Source organism: Uloborus diversus, chromosome 7 (genome assembly GCF_026930045.1).
Source record: "Uloborus diversus isolate 005 chromosome 7, Udiv.v.3.1, whole genome shotgun sequence".
Taxonomy (NCBI): Eukaryota; Metazoa; Arthropoda; class Arachnida; order Araneae; family Uloboridae; genus Uloborus; species Uloborus diversus.
Window position 1 is genome coordinate 28,532,690 of NC_072737.1, and position 26,440 is coordinate 28,559,129.

General features: G+C 32.5%; 1 protein-coding gene across 1 annotated transcript in view; it reads right to left on the reverse strand.

Annotated features, from left to right (window-relative positions):
* Positions 1-2,468: 2,468 nt before the first annotated feature.
* Positions 2,469-26,440, reverse strand: part of LOC129225650 (uncharacterized) — a 40,423-nt gene continuing 16,451 nt past the window's right edge. Inside the window, exons 3-6 of the mRNA XM_054860120.1 lie at positions 9,744-10,022; positions 8,168-8,262; positions 7,000-7,239; positions 2,469-5,086 (exon numbers count right to left, since the gene is read on the reverse strand). Of these exons, the coding sequence (XP_054716095.1) occupies positions 4,913-5,086; positions 7,000-7,239; positions 8,168-8,262; positions 9,744-10,022 (788 nt within the window). The 3' untranslated portion in view covers positions 2,469-4,912. The remainder of the gene's footprint in view (positions 5,087-6,999; positions 7,240-8,167; positions 8,263-9,743; positions 10,023-26,440) is intronic.

A 26,440-nucleotide genomic window follows, 5' to 3' on the forward strand; every position in this document is an offset into this window, starting at 1 on the left:
GATTTTATCCCCCCCCCCAGTCTTTCTCTGCAGCACCACCATCGACCTTCCGATGCTGCTCCTGTAGCGAATATTGTCTCCAGGTTGTCTATATCCTGCACAAACACGCATACATACATACACACACACATTTACACACACGCGTGCACACACCTACACATAAGCGCGTACATACACACACCTACACATACACGCGTACATACACACACCTACACATACACACACACGCGTACATATACACACCTACACACAGACACAAACATACACGCTTACATACACACATACTCGTGATTGCGAAAAACATAGTTTGAATTCAAGATGTCAGAATTCATATTTATGATTTGTTATTTTTTTCTCGTTTGTGTGAATTCGTAATTTTTTCTTGGTCCACTTTTATAATACCCATTACAGGGACAATTATTGTACCATTTGAAAGAAATTCTGTGTTTTTCAATAACAAAAAATTTCATTGAATTTTCATGTCTCACTGTACCCACTCTTTCCCTATACAATGCAGTGCATAATGCGAAATGTTTCCAGATGCATTAAATCGAACATTATTTAGATAGAAATTAAGATAAGAGGCTAAGATATGAAGCCCTAGAAGCCTATGATCTGAGCTAATCGAATTTCATCTATGGTTGTTTGAATGCATGCGTTAAAGAGTGTGATGATTTTAAAGAAGGCACTGCTCCCGGTTGTGGTTTTTGTGAGATAATTTCAATATTTTTGGAAGGGCAATTTCCATTTTTTTAGCGCAAATTTATCTGCGTATTAAAACACGAATGGAAAGCACTAGCATGTGACGGAAATTGCCGGCAGAAAGCATTTTTGAAGAAGATAATTATAAAGAACTGATGACGACACGAAAGAGGAGGATCTTATGAAAAATTCGTCAAACTATGGATAATTCGTAGGGCTTAACTGCATTCGAAGCACTAATCACAGAACACTATAAGCAATGCATTACATGTAGCAAAATTATAATATAATCAGCGTTGAAAGAGTTTCTTCAGCCTGATGCTGGAATGTGCCAACAAGTAACTTTTGTCCAACGTCGATCTTTCTAACATCATTTGTAGATTCGCAATACGCTGATCAATTTGCGCAGAAAAAAGTGGATGCTGTTGATGAAAAATTTCAAAATTGTGACCTCTGCGTCCGTTTAAACCATCACAATTTCCAGCGCATACCTTCAAACAACCATGTTTTAAAGTTTGGTTTGATTGATTCAGTGGATACTCTGTAAATGCTTCATACATAGAGAAGGTTTCTTCTGGACACTCTTTAAATACTAACGACCCAAAAATAAGCAAATTGACCGATTACTGTTTGCCAAGTACTCGTCAAAAGATATTTTGATTAGTTTGCTTCGGATTAAGATATTTCGATTAGTTTGCTTCGGATTAATGATAATGGTAATGATTTTGGAGAGACGAATGTGATTTTGAAATTTAATAAAATAATAGTTTAAAAAACTAAAAAAACACGCTTTTGTAGCAAAATGAACTAAAAAGTGAAAAATAATCTTGGATGATAGTAGTTGACCAATCACTTAATTTTAATGTAATACAAAAAAAGCGTGGGGTGCTGTCTATTTACATTTTTGCTTGGCAACAAATGGAAGAAATTCAAGACAACTGATAAGAAGCCCCCCACGCTTTTTTACATTACATTAAAATTAAGTGATTGGTCAACTACTATCATCCAAAGATTACTTTTCACTTTTTAGTTCATTTTGCTACGAAAGCGTGTTTTTTTAGTTTTTTAAACTATTATTTTATTTTTCTGTTTTTTAGTCTTATGTTGGAAAATTATCAGGCAAAGTTTTTTTTTTGTGTGTGTGTGTGTGTGCGGTATATGAAAATTTGAATCAGATTGGTACTTAATAGACGAAATTATTTATAAAATGAGTGCGAGGTAATATCTTAAAGTTAATACAAGGGCACCCCGATGGGAAGCTACTGTGAGTCATCGATGTATGTTTCCAGAAATCATATTTATATTACTTTGAATATTTGAGATGCATTTGAATAAAAGTTTTGTTCAACAATGGTCTGATCAGCAATGAATTTTCAATTGAAGGCTCACCTAAATTTTGGCATGAACTTAGTGATGCAGAAAAATTAAAGGTTTTTATAGATATTTTAAAATAATTTTTGCGGGCATTCTTTAATGTATTTTTTAATTTTTTCCTTTTTCACATTGTTGGATTTATGCCAAAATATTGATTAAAATTGGCGGAAACTAACAATTAAAAGAGTTAATTAATTTGATTATAGAATATTGCATTGTCATCGGGTCTGAGGTCGCGTGCCAAATTTCAGAAGAATCCAATCACAGTAAGTGGGCGAAATTTGAGCTGCAAGATTCTGTTTCAAGATACATACATACATACATGCACACAAACATACATACATACAGGTGAAGCTAATAAAAGCGTGTTCAAAATAAAATGATGAAACTAGTTGAAAAAAAGAAATGTTTTATTGAGTTTATCCCTTCACAAAATAATACATATATATTTTCTCTCTCATATTTCTAATGGTAGAGCTGTGTGTGAGAGGGAGGGGGGAGGGATGAAACACTCCTTCCTATGTATGTAATTTTTTCACCAAAAACACATAAGATATGTCAAGTTACCTGAAATAATGTTTCGTTACGTTTAAAACGAACATCGTTATTAAATTCAGAAATCACAGCCAGCAATATCCATTTGAGATTTTCAATCAGCAAAAAATTATGCAATGTGGTTCAGCCGTTTAGGGAGAAATTTCTATCATATAATGTTAGAAATGTTTTTAGTACGTAGTTTTATGTACAATTTATACTTACTTCCAAAAGTTGTGCATGGGAACGAAAAATGAATGAAAAAGGTCCTTATATATATTATCAATGTCTGATTCTGTTATTTATTTTGACTTCTAAAATCATTTATTAGTTAAAAAAATAAGCACGGAAAGGACAATTAAATGAAAAGGGTCCTCACATGTCCTATTAAAGTCGAATTTTGGTATTTGTTTCGACTTCAAACATCATTTTGGTAATGATGCTAATATGACGTCAGCTTTTAATGTTTGACAATTCAATATTGTTTTCATCTGTGTTAGTAATTTTTTGCTTCGTTTTAGAAAAAAAAAAAAAAAACATATTTGCGACTTTACAACAATATTTCTTGTCAATCAAAAAAGCTCTTGTTTTTTTTTATTTTTTTTTTTTTATTTTTTTAAGCATTTTACCTATACGTGCTTAACTTTTGGAAATGAATGCATAAACTTCCACAGGTACACAGCGGATTATTATTATTATTATTATTATTATTATTATTATTATTATTATTATTATTATTTTCATTAAGGGTCATTTCACAGTATTTTTGACATTTACGTGGAGTCCGTAACATGACCTTTTTTGACATAACTATTTAATTTACTGTTCGATCAGCACATTATTTTTTTTTAAATTTGTCCTACCAACGCACAGACTCAAATTAAAATAATGTGCTGATCAAATAGTAAATTAAATAGTTATGGCAAAAAGTGTCCTGTTATAGACTCTACATTTGTCCAAAATACAATGAAATGACCCTTAAACGGAGCTGAACAATAAGAACATGATTTACATGGTTGAAAACATTAGTGAAATTTATTTTGGATCATGAAATTAATATTTGTAACGTAAGCGGTCTAAAACCCTAATATATTTTGATGAAAGATTTATCTAAAAAGGGTAAATTATTTGAATACCATAATAATAGATCCATCTGTCCACTTTTTTGCAACAGTTTAATTTTTCTTGGATGTTGTATTATCGGTCGTATAGCAATTCTAACAATAAATTGGACGTGGCCGTATAACATATTTTGCATTATGGTCCGCACAGCATTTATAAATTAAGTAGTCAGAAAAATAATATTTATCTTATGTGCTTGTTCTTGTCATCCGTGAGTTTAAGCATAGAAACATTTTGGTTATTTCATTTATTTTGAGTCCAATTTCGGTTTAAATAAATCTTAAATTCTTATTGTAGAGAGTGTGCAGTAATTATGGTTTCAGGTCTGTCTCAAGGAAAATTTGAGAAAGAAACTCGAAATTTTTAACGTCTTCAGAAGTCTGTGCCACGAAACCTGCATGAAGTCCCAGATGCTGGAGAATATGAAACCATTTGGTAGTTATATAAAGCAAAGTAGAAAAATGCTTTCTGTTTCATGTTAGTTCTATAATGATATATTTTAGAAATATAATTCAATTTACTTATGTTTTAAAGTAGTTTTAAATAAATCACAGTATGTGTGGGAAGTTTTGGATAACTTATGAAGCGCGCAACTTATTTCTATTTTAATGGAAAACTTCATGATATTCCTGTTTATTGCTTTCTAAGCATCGAACCTTAAAAGGACTAGCTAAGTATAATGATTTAAATTCCCAAAACAAATTTGTGAAGACCATCTGCGAAGGATTGAATCAAATTTTATATATTAAAACAAAAACAAGTGGAACGCAATAAATTTATTCCTGTTTTGAAAAATAGGTTATTCTGAATAGTTTTGAAACTTTTATTAGAATTCTCTTGTTTTAAGAAATAAATAAATATCTTTTCAGAAATGAAATGAAAGTAAACAACTTGTCTTATCGCACAAAATTAGCAGATTACTGCAGACACATGTTTTAGGGTTTCAAGGAGTTCCTTTTTCAATTCAAAATAGTGAGTTTTTGCATCAGTTTACTTCTAATCAAAATTTGATTTAAGAAATTTTAGAGAGAATTTCAATCGATATCGATCAAAGGACTTGCTAGTCATCACAGTAAGCATGGTGACTAACTAATTAGGAGTGTTTCATTCCTCCACCCCGAAAACAACAGAATTCTGTAAAACGCGTGAGGAATTGTCTTTTAACAGAATGTAGCATTCTTCAGATCACTCTTGTAGGGTGAGCCGAATTCTTTTTTCTTGGGTGAGGACTGCCCCTTCCACTGATTGTGATCACAGTGGCACCTTTATTATCATACCCATCATCTTCATCTTCTTCATAAGATCTGGATTTTTTGTGAGTTCTATCATTCGACCTATATGATGGCTTGGGTACCTAGTCAGAAAAAAAGGAATATTTAAACGAAAATATGTAAAATAATTTCACTATGAGGAAAACAAATTCAGTAAACTACAAAAACTATTTCAAAAATTATTAAATGATTTTTTTTCTTCTTGAAGTCTCGAAATAGCATTAATAACAGTGATGTGCCGGATCGTTAAAAAAGTAGATCCGCGGATACGAATACGGATCCGGATCATTAGTGTCTAGATCCGCGGATACGGATACGGATCTCAAAATTTTTTTTTACCCAATTCAATTATCCAAGTGTAAAATTTGTTACGGAAGGTATTCCCATTAGAGCAATGGCAGTTTCATCAAAAAATGTCAACTGCGGCAAAAATATAATCAAGACTATGATTTACTCTTTAAAGAAATCTCTGTTAAAATTGAGGGAGAGTTGGAAGGAATGGTTCAGCGCTGCATTAATGCTTAGATGGAATGTGAAAAATTATTTCTAGCTTACTCGGTAGATGCAGGATACAGGAGCAAGAGTGTAAAGGCTAGAAATAATTTTTCCCATTTTATTTCAGCATAAATGCAGCGCTGACCCATTTCACCGAACTTCTCCGATCGACGAAATACAGAGCCGGGAAAACCTTTACAAACAGTAAATAGAGAATTTAGTGTCACTTTTTTTTGAAGGATGCCGAGAAAAACAAAAATGAAGCATAACAGAAACCACAAATCAATAACAAAAACTAATATTAAATTAAAAATTAAAAAAACAAAACATGTCCCAGAGAACCGATCTCATATTAAGATGAATTTTGCGGTTCAGAACACACATTTGTTAACAAATATGAACTGACAACAGGTAAAAATTTTAAATAATTGAGCTTTTTCTCATCTTCCGACTATGAAATCGCTACCAATCACGCGTATAAAGACTTAGAATTGCATTTAAAATTTACTTAACAAGATTATAGCTCCTACTGTATATAAGTTGGAAGTTTCAAATAAATATCAAACGCAGAAAACTTCTTTCTCTCAATTAGGGCCAACATTTTTAACGTACGGGTAAAATTTTACTACCATAACTGTGAAAACGTTAAATTGGTTTTTAATTAATATCTCCGGTAATTAAAGTTCTACAAAAACGAGGCCAAGCTAAGAACACTTTCGATCAAGTCACTTTTTGAGCGAAAAATTGGTTCATCTGTTTCGGAGCTACGATGCACACAAAAAGACACACTGATATACACTTTTAAAACTTATTTCCCCTTCCTTTTTGCAACAAGGGGGGGGGGGGTACAGATTGGCTTCTGAAATGATACCTTATAATTTAAATAGGGAGTAAAACCTAATTTAAACGGAATTTAAGTCTTTTATTCAAATATTTAAAAATTTTTAGAATAGAAATGATCCGTTTAAGGTCCGTCAAAAAAGTAACGGATACGGATACAGATCTTTATTTTCCCTCGGATATCCGCGAATACGGATACGAATACGGATATCCGGAACATCACTAACTAATAATCATGAACTAGTGGGATAAGATGGGTAAAGTTACCATAAACTTACCTATTTTCAAGTTTTCTAAACAGCGTCTTTCACCGTTGTTTAGGTAAATTACCACAAAAGATAACACAAAACATGGCTCCACTTGATTCTTACGGACCATGACAATTTATGACTTTTTAATGTTAAAACGATCCAACTGGTAGCCTAAGATGATCCGCTCTTGAAAATTTTGAAAAACGTGGAACTTCATATGTCGTCCATTTTGAACGCAAGAGGCGCTGAACCCAATCCTGTGTATTCACCAATCAATGGATATTTGGATTGTAAGAATGGAAAACAGGGATTGCCTGTAGTACCCTCTTTGTTGCCATGAGTTTCAGCGATTGTCACGGCCTATACGGATCCAGTGGGGCTATGCACAAACAGTACATTGAAATGCTTACCTGCAGGTAATTCTCTCCGTCATATCCGTCCAACTGTGACTGGACGCCTGCGTCTTTGACATATACGACACGATCTCCCCCGAAATCGGTTGGAATTTCATAATCAGGCGTGATGAAAGTTTCTGGAAACTGATCTGTAGGATCCGGTGGTGGTGGCTCTATCATTCGAACTTGCCAGTACTGGATGTTTTCGAATGCACACACCAGCAAGAGCACGATGTTCACTGATATTATCAAGATCTGCAAAGCAAAGCATTGAACGTTAGAGCGTGTTCTCTAGTAAAAGTTATTTTAATGTCTTGCTTTTGCATCAAGGGGAAAATCTTGTACATATGTTAAAGTCTGATGCATTTTAGTCCTGTTATAAACGTTTGTGCGACGTTTAAAAAGCACAAATATCAGTGAAATTGCAGACTAGTGCTTTCAAGGTTTTAAGGAACCCCCTTTCAAAGCAGAAAAATAATTTTCTGGATGAAATTGCATCCAATGAATGAGGCAGTGAGAAACAAAGGGATGTTCATGACAAAATTAAAAATTTGGAGGTAACCAGTACGAATGGAAGATGGACCTCTCCTCTGCCTTGGGGTAAGTAATATTAATAGTAACCCAAGTAAGTCCTGCTGTGCATAGTTTAGAAACATTTTTTTTTATTGAAAGTCTACCAAGCATTTGAACATGTGAAAGTTTTCAATGCAAAACAGAATAGGTGAAAAAAATGTCCAACAAAGGTTTTTGCTAGATGTCTTATCCGCCAAACCTTAATTACATTTTGTTACATTTCTTATTATTTTTTTTTCTTATTTCAATTTTAATTCGTCATAGTTTCGGCTTGTTTTGCTCTAAACGAACTTCTACTTCTCATTTGACATCTCATTAAAAAAAGCATACTCTTAAATTGCAAAAAATACAAAATCAAATTCAGGGGCATGACTACGAATATTAAAATAGAAAGCAACAATATGAAGTCTTTAAAAGTGGCGCGACAGTTTTTTCACTTACTTTCCATAAAAATAATATTGAATAAATGATAACAATATTTGTATTCCATAGCACAGATGGTTTAATAAGTTTCGTAATAATTTATCACCATTTTTTTTCTTTTTTTTTTCTTTTACAAATTTTCCTGTTTTTAGAAAAGAAGAATAGAGAGAACAAAAATCTATATTACCTGTATCCAGAATGCCCAACCTTTAAACACATTAAATTGTCGAATATTTCCTTCACCTACACTTGCCAAAATTGACACCGTTATGGAAAGTATAACTAAAAAAGAAGCAAAACAATTTCTTGAATTCCATTGACTAGCACGTTCATGTTAATCATAAAATAATAAGTGAATAAATCATCCATTTTTATTTTATTTTTTTAATGAATGAAAATAGCAGGCAGGGATCAGTAAATCTTTTTGTAGGTTTTCGCTTTTGCAACTTGGTTCAGGCTTAATTGCACGCACTTTCAGAAAGCTGGACTATTTTTTAATTTTTTATTATAAATATACGATTAAAATTATCTAATTTACAGCTTGATAGTAAATTATCTACCAATGTGTCCTTGGCTATTGAAAAACAATTTTTTTAACTAAATGGGGAATGAATGCAATATTAGTCCATTATTGCAGAATAATTCTCATTTCGGGAACTAAATATAATTAGATATATTGTCACTATATCTTCTGTATTCATTCTTCATAAATCCTTTTTGAAAAACCAATAATTAATTTTTAAAAAGTGTCTTCTTTTTTAGGGAGTTCAAGAAGAAAAATGATTCTTCAAATGTCTATTACCTTTCGTTGATGAAGTATTTTAGATAGACTCGCAACAACTTTTGCTGAGTGGAAATGCAGTTTGATAAAGTAAAAGAGCAGTTCTTGAACAGTTAAAATGCACTGAAAAAAATCTTGGTACCTGGTTAATATAATTGCAGAAAACTTGGAACTAACACTTGTCCCTCCTTGCTCAAATGTTTTTCATAATATTATCTGCGCGTCTTATTTCTCCAAGGCTAAATATCGACACAACTTTCAGTTGCTACGGAAAGGTAAGCACCTATTTTTCACTAATTACCATACGTTGAGTGGGAGTTCCATTTATTTCCATTGATTTAAAAAAAATCAAAATTAGAAAACAATGACTGTGGTGGCAATCTATTTCTTGTGTGAACCGATGTGGTCGTTTGGTTAGGTACCGTACTCGTGGCTGGATAGTCGTAAGTTCGGTACCGGCCGTTCGAAGACCCTCTGTGTAACTAACGGTGTCTGGTGCACATTAAATGCATTGAGTCTTAAAAACATCCAAATTCCCATTTCAAATCAATACCTCTCGGAATGCGGAAACAAGAGTCGTTTGGCTAATGGTTTGGATCAAAATCATCGAAATATTTATAGATGGTACTTCTATCTATCGTGTGATTGAAATCGGACTTTCACCTCATTGGTTCTCTTTAAACGAAAGTTTTATATTTCCGCTTTAAATTGGGTAGCATTGTCTACTCAGGCTCCCCCCCCCCCCTCCCGAGTTGTTTCAGCAACATTAACATTTGTTGTACTTTTCGTTAATAGGAGTTAAATCTTAGGTTCTTTGCACTAATCATTTAGATTGAGAATGGCGAAGTTAAAAAAATCTAATGGGGTAAACTTGCGTATTAACTGTGTTAATCTTCATGCAATAATAGTTATGTCAATCAAACCTACTGCAAAAGAACAATATTTTCCCAAAGCCCATTTAATGCGTATCAAAAGCACTTACCACAAATTAAAGCAACAGCAACTTTTACAATGCAAAGCCTTTTCGTTCCAATATACAAGTCTGGAGCTTCCCTCGATATTTGTATGATTCTGATGATTGCCAACCCGATGAACGACGCCATTATCAAAAGATGAAAAATGGACACTGCACCAGCAGCATTAGCGTAGATGGGAAGCTGGTAAGTCGTGTCTTCCGGATGGACGCAGTCCTCCACATATGAACCACCCTTGGTGGAACATAGTCTCCACAGACCAAAATGACCCTTTTCATCTGGGATGCCTGTAAGAAATGAGAGTAAATTAGTTATTTGAAGCACAACGTTTCTTCAGTTGGTACCTTTTTTTACCATTATAACTTTTTGTAAGTAAGGAAATTATATATCGTCGCCTCAGAAAAACAGGAAGACATCTAATCCCAGGAATTACAGTAAGATGTCTTCATGTTGCTTTGAGGCGATGATATGTGACAAAATAACAATTTTGATTAAAAATTGAGATACTATAAGTTACCACTACAGGGAAACTACATTAATCAAAACAAGAATTTTTTCTAATTTTGTATCTTTTTGTTAACAATTTACGTCTGGGAAAAATACTGAAAAAAGATGGTTTCAAATAAATTTTATGTATGACGGAGTGAGAAGCAAAGGGATGCAAGTGACAAAATAAAAAATTTGGAGAAAACCAGAAAAATAGCTGGGGAACCTCTCCTCTGTCTTGGGGCAAGATATAGTACTAGCAGCCCCGGTACTGCTGTACAGCGTGATTTAGAAAAAAATTCAATGAATACCTACCTAAGACCTTATCGTTAAACGCGTTTTAGACAAAGCCTGAGAATGTACATTGTCCACTTACATCCTTTTGCTTCTCACTGCCTCATATGCATTTTTGCTTCTTGCATAGAGATTTAGATTTGTGATGGCGTGAAATGTTTTCGAACCTTAATATATATGCCAAACATGTTTTAAAATTTATTACTGAAAAATAATATTTTAAATATTTTACTATATTTGAATTGTTTGTAATGACATAAAAAGGTGAAACATGTATGTTGTGCTGACAATAGCTTTCCATAAGTCGGTTAATCTTTAGTTTTTTTTTTAAAATCACAACTGTTATTTCGTCACACGTGTAATAACATAACTGGTTTAAGTTCGGACATTCTGATTCTTCAACCTTACACGCTTTTAAAACAATTTCTTTCTAAGAACTTCTAAAAAATGGCAGAACATCATGGCATGTTTGTTATACACTCTACAAATTTTTAATTGCATGTAGGCAACGGTGCAAATATTTTGAAAGTGTTGTCACTGCATTCCTTAATCGTTGCTGACACTGTAATCGATTTCCCAATGTGCAGAAATTGCTTTATTCATGGTATTTTATTGGAACTCATGATGAACTATAGAATAAATTGCATACATTATTTTTTACTTAGTAACTTAATCTACTTTCCATGCCAGTACGTAGATTTTGAGAGATATAAAGCACAAGAAGCAAAATAATTGCAAATAGAGTTGCAGACACGAGTTTCGGCTTTTCAAGAAAACCCTTTTCGATAGAGAAAATTGTGATCTTTTGGGTGTAAAGTAATCCGACTGGTAAGTTAACGGATTTATTCTGAAATTTAGCAATATAAGCAACAAATTAGGATATGTTTATTTTTTGATTAATTTTTAAAGATATGTTTAATTGAGATAAATTAAAAATGTATAGTTTAACTTTTTGTCGGATGACTTTACTCTAAAAACTGTGTTCACATACAAAAGTGTTTACACTTTTCTAAATTGAAAAAAATGATTCGTTGAAACTCCAAAACACGAGTTTGCAATTTTTTGCAAGTTTTGTGCATTTTATACGTTGCAGAATTTTCTTTTACATTTCAACACAAGGGTATTTTTTAAATTTTCCTGTAACTTTCAAATGTCATTGTGATTTAGCGCCATATATGCACGACCACCACACACTACGTTTTTTGATTGATTGTAACATTGAGCTGGCTGTCCAAAGTTTTCCCAATTTTGTGTCCTTTTCAAGGAAAGCTTTATTTCTTGCCAAGCAACGGAAGAATACAAATCGTTCGATAAAAATAATTAACTATTTTACTTGTGCTTCGAGAAACCGTTCGCATTTCCGTTCTACTTTTTTCGGAAAAAACATCTGCTTGCTCTGTAACAGTATTCGAACTACGCATAGTTGTTTTTATTTACTGTTTAGCCTTTCAGTGCTTCCATAATAGGGCATGCTGCGACCATTTTTGTTTGGAACCAATCTTGATTATTCATATCACTCATTGCATATAAATATTTCTTCAATGCCATACACTAAATTACCAGTACCTGGTGAAGGACAAAAATATCTATAAAGAAATATAGTTCATCAAATGCGTAACGTTTGATGAACATATCTTATACCTATAATCATATAGTAAATCAGAGGGAATGGAGTCGTTTCCAAAATTTTAAAAGTATTTTGTTCTGAAAGAGCATGCTTAAAAACATAGGATCTGACCATTTTAAAATAATTTGTTTAAGTTTAACATTCTAAAGAAAATTACTTAAATCGGTGTGCTTTCATTGTTTACTCTTCTGTCCAATGACATCACAATGATGAAATGCCATTCAGTGTTGCCATTCACAGAACAAAATATTAAATTCGCATCTTTACTCACGTGTATTTGCAACGATATGGCGTTGCAAGCGTAGAGCGCAATTTTCATTCGCGTCTTGACTGTCATAACGTGGAAACGTGGTAGAAAGATGCGCCCTAAAGCATCATTTGTGACGTCATAAAGACCACGCCTTGTTTGAAAAATTGGACATTTAAAAAAAAATAATTAAAAAATAACTGTTGGGAAAATGAAAGTATTTTCTGGGTCCATGTTATTATTATTATTTTTTGCTTATTCTATCAATTTTAGTGACAAAAAGTACTACTTTTGACTGAAGGAAAGAACCCCATTTCCACATTTAGGATCTATGCCGCACCCCTTGTATTTCTCGTACTATTGATAGAAAGCAGTCAGACGCACTGTATAGGTGCAAAATTCAATTTTCTTAGCCTGTGGATTCCAATTCGATGAATACTTTTAGCTGAAGAATCGTTATTTTAAATTAAGTGGATAATTTCCGTTCCGAAACTTTTAGATACCTATTCTAAAGTAGCTTTTTCCCTCTAAATTTTGTAACATGAATGATTTTGAAATCAAAACTAAGTGTACGATTTGTGTAGAGTACTTTGTGTATGAATACCGTAAACACTTTTGATCTGTAGAAGAGCATGCAACCTTCCCGTGAGGCTCCTGAACCGTACGATATGGGATACATGCCGCACCGCGTTCTGGTATACATGCAGCAGTTTGTTTTTAGGGTGCCGCTATTTTTTAAAATTTCTCTAAGCCTCTATTATTTTACTATGTTAGTGACTTTTGTATTGCTGGAGTTTGAGTAATGTTATGAACATTGTTCTTCTTTTTTTTAACAACAACAATCTGAAAAATCAATAAGCGGATAGTTAAGTTCTGGTATCAAAATTACAATACAAGAGGATGCAAATTCATCAAGTAAAGTACTAATCTGCATGCCTGAAATCAATTTACATTAACATCTATATAGAACCTGGAATTTATAATAAAAACACCATCGCCTACTAGTACCTGAATAAAATGTTTTACACCGAAACTTATCCAGGTGAGAGCAGAGTGCATAAGAAAGAAAACAGCAGCGCTCTCAGTCGCTTTGAAGATTATGAATGCGTCAAATTTAGAGAAAAAAAAATATAAAAACGAAAAATAATAATAATAATAATAATAAATAAATAAATAAATAAATAAATGATAAAAAATTAAAAAAAGACGAATAATTTAATTTTTAATAAGGTTTGAGTCCTACAACGGATCAGCAGATTTTCCTGAATGTTTATACATTGTCAAGTTCATTATATACTACATTCATTGGGTTTCTTTTTGTTTTTATTCACTAAATAATGCTTTAGGTATTTATTGTTTAATTCAACCCCGGTCTTACAGTGAACATGCAGGTGACGTGCCGCAGTGTAAAGTGTTTAGAAAAAAAAAATCTTAAAAAAATATTTTAAACATTTTTTTTTTGTTTCTAAGTACACACATTGTACGTTAGCCATTAAAAATTACAGCATGATTTATTTTATTTTTTTGTGCACCACGATTTTTTTTCAGAGCTACCTTCCAGGTTTGCCCTATTTTATATAAGGTAAAACCAACAATAGTTGACAGCCTTACTTGACATAGCACTAGTAGTTAACACTAGTAAAACAGGATAAATTATAAAATCGGTCAAAAAAAACACAAAAATGGTGTTTAAATTTGTGATTCTTACTTTTTAGCTTATTCTTAGCTGTTTGTTTAAATGCTGTTACTATTACTTTCTCGTTTCTCTTGGAAACTATGGGGGGAGGGGGTGAAACAATTGATTTCTTATGTATCATGTACTTTAGCAAAAAAATAAATCAACTAAAAAATAACTCAATTGCTACATTTCTGTTAAAATGCTTAACAAAGACACTTGAAAATTAAAACGTTCAATATGCAATTTTAGAAACTTAAAATACCATTCGAAAGTCAAAATGTGGACCATGGACATGTGTTGTGCTCTATTTTATAATTATGTAATGGCTATTATTTGCTACTATAAAATCAACTTAAATCGGTTGGACCCCACAAAACGGTAGCTGTTCTGAAAACATAAATAAATAAAAACCTAAAGGGTCAAAAAAAAAAAAAAAAAAAAAAACTTGCGAGAAGCAAATTTTTCCATTACTACTTTGGTATCTTGTGATACATTTTAGCTAAATATTTAAAAATAATTACTTTGTTTAAGAAAGCTCGTAAAAGGAAACTTTACAACTCCATTTATTACACTGCTTAATATTCAATGTCATGAATCCATAAGAAATGTTTGCAAGCAATGTTCTGCAAAAAGACGTTTTATGAGTTTAGCATATTATGGCTTACATACGGCACCAGTGAAGCTTGAGTTGTAGTACATTTTTACAATTCTGAATCACGCAATGGCGTTTTTTTACAATTTTCTTTAACTCGCATGAATACATAACTTAACCATCCCTTAAATTGCAACATTGTTTCTAGTTAACATCTGTGCCGCGTTTAAAAAGTTGCTTTTTTTTTTAATTATCAAGAAGAAATTTTTACAAAGTTGCTTTTTTAATTACCAAGAAGAAACAGGAGATCGCACGATTATAATTAAATAGCAGTAAAATGTTAAAATTATAATTAGTAAATGTTCTTCCTTCTTTTCGTTTTCTGATTTTTTTGTGGAAAGGTAGTTCAAATGAACGACGCGGCATTTCTAAGTGTAACAGCAAAGAAGTTTTTTCAGACGTTGAAAATTTAAATATTGTTATAATCGTGCTAAGTAAACTATTTATTTTTTTCCATATCAAACACAAAGTTTAAAATGTAACTAACAAGATGTTTTTTCCATGAATTCACATATATTTTACGCTTGCAATATTTTACGTAAGGAAAAAAACGTTAATTAAAAATATTCGGATGCTCAAAATATTTTTATAGTTGAACCCAACTGGTTATGAATGCAGACATAAACCACGCAAAAACTTTTATTCGTACAATCTGTTCAAAGCGCTAAATGTAAAGGTAAGATTTTTGTCTCATTTTGAGCATGAAATACATTTCAATGGGGTTGTTTCCTTTAGTCAATAGTAGTACTTTTAGTCACTGAAATTGATAGAATAAGCAAAAAAAAAAAAAAAAAAAAAAAATGGACCCAGAAAATACTTTTATTTTCCCAACAGTTATTTTTTAATTATTTTTTTAAAATGTCCGATTTTTCAAACGAGGCGTGGTCTTGATGACGTCACAAATGATACTCTTTGGCGCATCTTTCTATCGCATTTCCATGTTATGATAATCAAGAAGCGAATAAAAATTGCGCTCTACGTTTGCTATCAACCATATCGTTGCCAATACACGTAAGTAAAGATGCGAATTAAATATTTTGTACTGTGAATGGCAACACTGAATGGCATTTCATCATTTGTGATGCCATCGACAGAAGCGTAAACAATGAAAGCGCACCGATTTAAGTAATTTTTTTAAAAACATTAAACTGAAACAAATTATTTAAAAAAATGTCAGATCCTATGTTTTTTAGCATGCTCTTTTAGAAAAAAAATACTTATAAAATTTTGGAAACGACCCCATTGTGGAAAAGTTACCTGAATTAGTTTGATTATTTTAGTTTAAATAGATTTTGTAGTACAATTTATTATAGACTCTCATTTCAAAGTAGTAGTATTTTTTGATTCCTTCTAAGTATGACTTTCTTGAGATACATGCACCCTGCTGCCTTTTTCTTTCCAAATCAAACTAATTTTCTCTCCTAATATATCTCTATTTTATGATGTATTTATTTTTCATGTGTTTCATTTGAACGACACAATGTTTATGAGATGAGCTTCTGTAAAAAATAGTTTTTACATAACTCCTTTTGATATGAAACTATCTTGTTAGGCGCTCTTTCAAAGACATTATTCGAATTTAACGGTCTAATATTTATAAGATAAGCTTTTTAACTTTTTTTTTTTTGTAATACATTTTAAGGAAATTATCTTATCAAACGCTCTTTTGAAGGCCTCTACAGTATTTTACAGTCCAATATTTGTGGGAAAACCTTTCCTTTTCTTAAGAAATAGTTTTTTTGAAACTCCTTTTGAAGAAGTTATCTTGTACAGTTCTTTTTTGAAGACCTTGGTAGTATTTGATTGTCCAAGTTTTATAAGAGATGATCTTCTTCCAAAAATATTTTTTACTCTTTTTGAAGAAGTTATCTTATAAGTCACTATTTGAAGACCTTAATAAAACTTAACGGTCCGATAATTATGAGAATAGCTTCTTAGAAGAAAATAATAATTTTTTCTTTAAAAATTTTTTAAGGAAATTATCTTACATAACGCTCTTTTGAAGAGCGTAAAAAAAATTATGATCCAATATTTATGAGATAACCCCCCCCCCCGTTTTTTTTTTTTTGAAGAAATACATTTCTGTTAATTTTTTGAAGAATAACATCTTTTCCAATTCTCGTTTGGAGACATAGTGTTTGACGGTACAATGCTAATGAGATTAGCTTCTTCTAAAATATACTAGCTGCGTCGCCCGGCTTTGCAAGTTCTACCTCGAGGTTAAAAGTTATGTCATGTGACGCGTGTTCAACAATCAGGCTTGAACAAAAAATAAATAAATAAATAAATAAAATAAATAAATAAAATTTGCGCCAGATTGTGGAAAAAATAAGCAGAAAGGAAGCATTTTGGTAACAAATCCCCCGATTACAGAAAAAGCCTCAAAAAATTTTGTTTCTATTCGAGAAAAAAATGGCAACAAATCTTTCTTCTCAATGATTTTCTTCCCGCCAAAATTTTAATAAAAGTATTGCTACGGAAAGATGAGTTGAAGCACTGAATGAAAAAGGGGGGAAATTAAAAAATCCCCCCGAAAATTTTGGATTTTGTGTCGAAATTCAAATATCATATTTAATGGTTTTTAAATTGATATCTTTGCTAATTGTTATCGGAGAATTATGTTAAATAGCCAAACATAAAGACGGGAAAATGACGAATCTATCTATACCTAGTTCGATGGTCGGTTCACTGGCGTTCGGGATACTTGGACGTACATACAGACATAGATACATAGGTACACATGCTCAAATTTTAATCATATAATGTTTTTTCTATAACTCTTTTCGAAGAACTTATCTTATCCCTTTTGAAAACGTTGAAAGTAATTGACGGTCCAATTTTTATGAGATAAACTTTTTAAAAAAAATTATATTTCTATATTTCTTTTGAAAAAATTGCCATATCCAACACTCTTTTGAAGATCTTAATGGCAGAGCTACAGAGTCGGAGTTGGGCTGGAGTAGGAATGATTTTGTAGCTAAGCGGTCGGAGTCAAAAGCTTTAAAATTCCAGGAGTCGGAGCCGATAATTTTCCTTCGAACTCAGTAGCAAGGCAAACAAGTGATTTCTGAAAGGCAAACAGTTTTTTTCTAGGGTTATTTTTGTGGTGCACCATATATCATGTCTTTGCCGATCTATTTCTGTTTTTTTTTCTTTTGAAAAATTTATTTCGTAATTTATGGCTAAAATTATTGTTTAAACCACCTAAACTGAAATTATCTTAGTTCCAGAGTCAGAATTATTTCTTCATTCTTAATCATGTTAGTTGTAAATGGTTTTTAAAAAAAACACACCTCATATCAGAAGAATTTACCTTACTTTCCGAAAACGCAACTGGTTGAGATATTGAAGACGAAATTTTTATATTTAAGGAATTCAAAATATCAAACTGTCAGAAAGTTCATTTATTAATAAAAGTCATATAAATTTTCGAGAGACCTCCCGCTGAAGCCGCACACGTCTGACAACGCATCTGTCTGTGGAAACTTCAAAGCATCTATTAACTTCTATTCTGCTGATTATCAATTCGGCGATATCTGCTCTTAATAAGATGCGGTCTGCCGAATTTTAGTAGGTGGAACAAGCACCTGTCAATTGCGGGGGTAGGCAGCACAGGTGCTTTGGCAGACGACACTCATAAAAAAAAACAAGTACTATTATAGATTCCTGCCAAAGAAGTAATATTTTTTGTTCTATTTTTCTGTAAAAAATTAAGTTTCATTTTTCCCTCTAAAGTAGAATGGTTTATTATAACACTCTTTGGGGTTTTTTTTTTTTTTCAATTAATTAATTTTTTTGTGAAAAAATAATATATTAGTTAGTAAAGGTATGAGGTTTCCCCCCCCTTATTATTACTATTTATTTATCTTTTTATTCGTTCTTGTTAAATTAACTTTGTTTGAGTGCTGTGCAGCCGATTACATGATTATCAGTTCGGGTAATTTTGGAAGCAAAATCGATTTAATCATCCCTACCTCTTGGATGACTTGAGAGATACAATATTTGTGCTAGGTAATCAATAATATACTTCCTGTGAGCAGTGATGTTCCCATCAATTTTTCTGAGGATATACTCCCAGCAATCCATTACGCACAATTTGTGTATGTGATCATGTACATGGTATGTCATAATATGAAAATTTATGAAGCTTGAGGGTATACGCTGTATGTCTAAAAAATGTTTGAGAGTATACGGCGTATATGCAGTATACCCTATGGGAGCACCACTGCCTGTGAGTAACTGGGCATACAATTTTTTCGCTTTGTATCTGTTGGTTAGAGAATTAAATTTTGTTTCCGTTTGCTTTAGGGATAAATTGAAGAGGTGATATTCTTCCTTATGTTGTTGATGTTAGCAGAAACGAGTTACAGACACATTCATCTTGAGGGTTTAGAGCAGGCAGGGGTTCCCAAATTGGGTGTCACGGTACCCAACGGTGCCACAGGAAGTGGCGAAGAGGGTCTCGAAGTGTCTGTGATCTTTACTAATAATAAAGCTGTAAGTCTCTCTGTCTAGATATCTGGATCTCTGTCTGTCAGGATCTCTGTGACCCGCATTGCGCCTAGACCGTTCGGCCGATTTTCATGTAATTTGGCACAGAATTAGTTTGTAGCAAGGGGATCTGCACCTCGAAGCGATTTTTCGAAAATTCGATTTTGTTCTTTTTCTACTCCAATTTTAAGAACATTTTTCCGAGCAAAATTATCATAAGATGGACGAGTAAATTACCAAGCTATCATAACGTGGAACCGTAACATGGGGAATTTAATTGGCGAGAAATGCTTCATACATTATTTGTAAATATACAGGCGAACCAAAAGATCTTTTAAGTTTCTACTACGGGCAAAGCCGTGCGGGTAGCACTAGTATCAATATAAATATATATAATAGAGATAAACTAGGGTGCCGCGAGAAAATTCTAATTCTTCAAAGGGTGTCGTGAATCGGTAAAAGTTTGGGAACCCCTGGTTTACTGTTTTTCAGCAGCTATAAAGCAACTGGCAGCTTTCGGCCCGTCACTAAAAGCAGTTCTTTATTATTTTTCAGCAAGAAATTGCAGTTTGTTTTGGTATTAAAGATTATGAAATCAGCTTCTTTAACCTCCCCCCCTCCCGAAAAAAGAGGTAGGGGGATGTGGGGCAAAGTGAAGCAATAAAAGATTTTGCAGTTTTCAGGGATATCTATGGCAATATGTATATTATGGTACTATGTTATTAAACATGCAATTGCCTCTAGCCAGAAAATTTTAATATCTCTATTACAAGACATTTTCGAAATTCAGTACTTTTTTTGTAATATTTTGTAGACTATTAGAAATAATTTTTGTTTCAATACAGCTATTTAGTTCTTGTATTGACATTTGAAATATTTACCCCTTCAGACCTGGCGTCCGGTATACCGGACCTACACTTTAAACAGCTGAAAAACATTTAATAATTGATTAAGTTAATTGATTTTTTTTTCGTAGTTGACTCTTTACATTCTATTATAATCTGTGCCTATTATAATCTATGAAATTGACAACACTAACATATGTTTTATTTATTCGTTTCAAACACTTATATTATGTTTTATTAATGTTTGAAGAAAATTTTATAATAAAGTTTGTTTAATATTTTATTGTTTTTTATGTGAAACTAGCTGCGTTGCCCGGCTTTTCCCGGTCCACACTGAAGATTAAAATTGTGTCAAGGGACGTATATTCAACAACCAGGCGTAAAAAAAAAGAAAAAGAAAAAAAAACATAATGATTTCTCTTCCAAATAATGACGACAGATATTAAAATACTTTTAAGAAATCCAGAAAGATGGATTTAAAATGCGTAACCATGGAAACACAAAATAAAATAAGTTTAAGGAATTAAAAGGCGAAAGAAAATGGTTCACAATTTGAATGGAATCTAAATTTCTTAAACTTGATTTAAAAAGACTTGTATCTTTTTTACCTTTCGAGATAAAAGCTCATTTTTTCGACCATAGGTCGAGTTAGATCTGGAGTAAAAAAAGTCGCTTTTTCCAACGGTGTCAAAAAGAAAGCTGTGGTAGAGAAGAGATATTAATTTCAAAAATGTTCTTCCGGAATATTGGACGTGCCACAACTCTTTTCATTTTTCTCCTACAAATTTTAAAGTTTGCCTATAAGATACCCTTTACCATAGTACACTGTGTATCAAATACACACATTTTTGGTCAAGTATTTTTTAATTCCAACTGAAGAGGTTAATAAAAAATTACTGATGTTCTTTGCAGTATTTATTTGTGCAATATTAGCCATGCTTCGAGTTGAACTGCTTAGTAAAAATAATCAAATGCTAGCTGTGCAAAGTGAATGGCGGTTTTCCATTATTCTGTCTGTGTTTTATAGACGTCAAACTCCCAAGCTTGACATGAAACTTTTGGTTTTGTTACAATAAATGCGTAAACAAAAATTAATTTCGAAGTGCTGTATTCCCAAGCATTTGCTGTTTTCATACAAAACTTATAATTCACATAAAAATCAAAAGTTTATTGTCTTTCAAAGAGATTAAAAATGTGACAAATTTGATTGTTTCCAATTACCCCAAGGAACAGCGTCCCGCATGACAAGACAGTGTTAAAAGGGAGGAAAAAACGAGAACCTTTTTTTGAGCAATACGAATTGCTATATTGTCCTCACTTGATTGAAGTTGGCGTTCCGGGCATAGAGTTGAGATTACGCCACTCAAGTATCTAACGTCTACGATTCCGGGTCACTGTTGACCAAGACCTCCGCAAGCCGGTGCTCCTCCTGGGCGGTGGCGTTCATGTCTCCTGGAATCGACTTTATTTATACCCAACCAACCCTCTCGGTGTTACACAATCCTTTTTAGGCAAAAACAACATTCAGCCCCTTGCAATCATTTGAAATTTTCGTCTTGAACTCAAATTATGTTTTTCGCAATTATGGTTGCGATAAGGGTTCATTTGTGAGAACGAGCTGATGTGTGCATCACATGACTTCCTTTTACTCCAATTTAATGTCATTTCCCCATTACTGGAAATTTTAATGTGATTCAATAGTTTACTCTCTAAATATCTCCAACAGTTTCCAAATTAAAACCAGATTAAAAAAAAAAAAAATCGGAAAATCTGTCGCCAAGTTGGCGAAAAAACTTGGGGATCAAAAAACTGCCGATGATATATCGCCAAGTGTCCGCCAAATTATAACACCACTTGAGTTTACATCGAAATTACCAATGATTTTTCTCACAAAAAGGGGCAAAAGACCCCTTTAGAAACAACCGAATACAACCAAAAGGACACGTGCACAACTAGGCCCCACTAGGAGTCTACGTACCAAATTTCAACTTTCTAGGACGAACCTTTCTTGAGTTATGCGACATACATGCATACATCCGCACATACGCACACACTGTAAAATTGCTTCATTTAATTTACTAATGCTTTTCCGTAAATTTACTGTACAATTTCCCCTTATAAATAGAAAAGTTCCGTTCTGGATTGAAAACGGAACTTTTCATGGAATTACTGGAAATATTCTTTTACCTTAGCGCACTAACAGAACATGTCCGTATGCGATCGTTAGAGGGAGCCTTTATGCGTGAAAAAACGGAATATCTCCAGCGTAGAAGATTTTTTTTAGTATTGAGTAATGGCAACAAAATGGCGGCGAAGCACGTTGTTTATTTCGTGCATGGAGATAGCTGTATACCGAACATTTTTCGAACTTTTTCCTCTTCTCCATCAACATCAAATTGTTTTGAACAAAAGCTGTGATTACTGCATTAACTGAAACGCTTAGAGCATTTGTTCGTAGGCTGCGGTTTGTTTATCTTGGAGCAATGGCGGATGCCGTAGCGGTCAGAAATCATTATCGCCGAAGACGAAGTTTTTGGTATCTTCTCATCCGGGATTGATTGCTGGTGAGTGTTTACATTTTTACTACAAATAAATACTTTTTAAATTCTGTAACGATGATTGCTGCTTAAAATTAAATTTTTATCTAGTTTGAACATTTAATTTCCCGCAGACCTTTGTTTAAACTTGAAAACATCGTGACAAGTTTTTAAAATTAAAAAGCTTCTAATAATATTAAAAACTTTTGTTTGCTAAGGGGATATTTTACAAAATTGTCTCGAATAACTAAGTAATTGTTAGATAGGACACCATTGAGTCTTGATTGTTTTATTGTTAATGAAGAATATTTTCTGCCTATATGTAAGGTTAATGTAAAGATATTGCTTATTACTTAAAATACTACTGTTTTTTTTTATCAATTTATTTTAATTTCTATGAATAACAAGTATGTCTGTATAAACTTGCTTCTTGCAATTGATTAGATTTCAATTAACAAGTTGAAGCATCTAGTTTTAGTTAACTACTTGAGTTTTCAAGAAAACAATTTTAAATATTCTCTCCCCCCCCCCTCTCTTTCAAACTTTTAAATGCTTGTTATCTACATTAATGAATATAATACATAATTTTTTAAGGAAAGAAATAAAAAAATGTATCAATCATTAAAAAAAAGCATTATTTTGAGAACTTTGAATCATATTATTCTAAGCACATTATTTAACATTCCAGATGCTGTCCACTTTGAACCCTCTCAGCACTGGAACCTTCCAAAGTGAGCCGGAGAATTTATTGATGGAATGCGGATTCAACTGTGCAACTGAATGAAAAGAACTCCTTGAACAGAAAAGGGAAGTTCGCCGCGAATATGCAAATTGTAAGTATAAAACATGTTGTTTTACATATGCATTAGGGCTGGGCGTTGGATTGATACATCCCGAAAAACCAGTGTAAATCCTGCATTGTTAAATCGGTTTCTAATTTTTCTCTTAACCAATGCATTGGTTCCGCACTGACCACAAATCGAAGCGCCAATGTACGGACACCGGTCTACGATCATTGCCGTTGTAATATCTTTATTGTTTCAAAACGCCACTGGAAGCGGCACCCTAATGGGAGGTCACTGTGAACTACCAAAAATGTTCTACGTCGACAATTTTTTCTGATGATTCTGTAAATTTGGAATAGCTATTTATTGTAGGCTGTTTAGTATATTCCTAATAAACGAGTGTCCTTTATCTTCATTGTGAATAATTTTCAATGTTGAAGAAAAGTTGCATTTACTCAATAAATCAATTTTAAAAATTATTTATGAAAAATACATATTCTTTTATTTTAATCATGCATTAAAATTTGAAATATTATGCTTACAAACTGTGTGTGCACATATGTGTGCTAATTTAATTTTCAGTTTATTGTTTCAGTATCTTTTCATTTACTCATTAAACCTTTTACTTACTGATTCAATGGATCAAAAATATTTTCTATCTTTACTAATAATAAAGCTAAAGTCTCTCTGTCCGGAGGATGTCTGGATCTCTGTGACGTGCCTAGACCGTTCGGCCGATTTTCATGAAATTTGGCACAAAGTTATTTTGTAGCATGGGGGTGTGCACCTCGAAGCGATTTTTCGAAAATTCGATGTAGTTCTTTTTCTATTCCAATTTTAAGAACAAAAATATCATAAGATGGACGAGTAAATTACGAAATTATCATAACGTGGAATCGTAACATGCGCAAAGGCCAATTGGCAAGATACGAAATTATCATAACGTGGAACCGTAACATGTGTACAAGCCAATTGGCAAGAAAATTCACTATACATTATTTGTAAATATAACAGGCGAACCAAAAGACCTTTTAATTTTTCTATTACGGGGAAAGCCGTGCGAGTACCACTAGTAATTGAATAAAATATTTCATTTTTCACTTTGCTCCATGAAAAAAAAAAGTTGAAAATTTTCCACTTTTTTTTTGAAACTGCAAATTTACTGCCAAAATTAAAAAATACAGTTTCAATGATAATTTTATTTTAAATAGAATGTTCTTTCTTTACGTACTATAATTTTCAAAATAAATTTCTAATTTTTTCATTTTGAAAAGCTCAGTCATCTTAACTATTTCACTTTGCCCCACATTGCCCTACTCAGCACAAATGGCTGGCTGTTTATCAGTTACTAGATTACTATGCATTATGACGACAAAATTTACACACATGAAAAGTTTCTGCTTTAAGTCTAACAAAAGTAATTTTTAATTATTGCAGTGTAATCTAGTTTTAACGATATAGCTGCTTTAGCAAATAAAACTAATAAAGGAGACAGCCTATCCTAACCCAACACACTTCACAATTTGTTCTAAAATGCAGAATGTCTGTAAACTGAATTCAATGATAATTTAAAGAGTAACTGATGTTAAACAGAAGTCTTTCCGCTTGCGGAAGGATATACTTTAAGTTTAAAAACCCGATTGGTCCTGAGAAATAAAGTCTAACACTATTTTACTGTTTTAAAAATAAATTTCTTATGAAAAAATCAGTTTCCATGAAAAGTTTTTCAGGTGTATAATTAATCAGTCGGAATCGGAATAATATAATTTTTACAGTTTTATGTGGGGAGGGGTTAAGGCGACCAAACTAAGAAGGACTAACCTTGGCTCTCGTTGACCTGAGTTCAACTATAACATATAAATTGAAAAAATTGTCTTCTCGTTGTTAAAATTATTTCCGCAGCAGCTGCAATTTTATACGATTTTGTGGAATTGTGCATTATTGCATCCTTCCACATAAATGCAAAAGGAGATTGAAAGCACAGTACAAGGACAAATTATAAACACAAAAAAATAATGATTTTTTTTGTGTGTGTGTGTGGGGGGGAGAGAATATAGTAGAAAAACATCCAGGTATAACTCCGTGATATTTATTATGATTCACAAATTCATGATTCCTTTCATGACAGTTCTTTTGAAGTTATTGAATAATATGCTCGAAACAATTCTTATAACCTGCTAAAATACTATTTCTTCGTGGATAAGTTTTGTTTCTTGAGAGTCAAGTAATGAGGTTCGGAACAAAAATTGAGTTAGCAAATAAAATGTTACACTTATTATAGTTAAGGCAAACCTAACCTGGAAGCATTGTGAAAGTCAAGCATATCCGAATCTCAGTATTACTTGGCTGGCAGGTAAGGTTCGCCCCAACTATAGCTAGCCGAGAATTAGAAGAGATCGAGAATTGTTTTTGAGCTATTGGCTAGGCACGTTCAATTCTAACATATCTACTACTCCACACTGCCACTTTTAAAATTGAAAGTATTAATTTAAAAATTGTTGCAAAAAAAATATGCATGGGTTTTTACAAATTAACTGTTTCTGAAGTAAGATGCCTAATTTCTCTCCAAATTTCAACAGTGCTGTTGACTACTTTTTTCGCTTGCCGTCAGCGTATTACCTCGTTGTCAAGAAAAACTGTAGTCAAATATCTTACCGTATGTAATTGATGTTTTCATCTGCATGTTTATGACATGACACTTGATAATTTATTCAATAAAAAGTCCATGTGTTAAATATTTTTGATATAATGCATTGATACTTTTATTCTTGTAATTGAGGTTTGTGACATTAATTGTGAAAAATTGGAATCGTCGAAAAATGGCCCAGTTGTACCTATGAATCTTTTTTGATCTCTATATATGAGTGCAGAAATAACAATGGTACTGATGATGACAGCAAAGCAAACTATTAATTTGACATTGGTGCAAGCAAATAATGATAAAAATTGTGTAGCACAAGATCTGCAATAAATGATTTTGTACTTGTAATAATTGTTTTGTTTTATTGAAAACAATGTTAACTATGCACAATTGATAAGTTTCCATAATTTTGATAAAGTTAA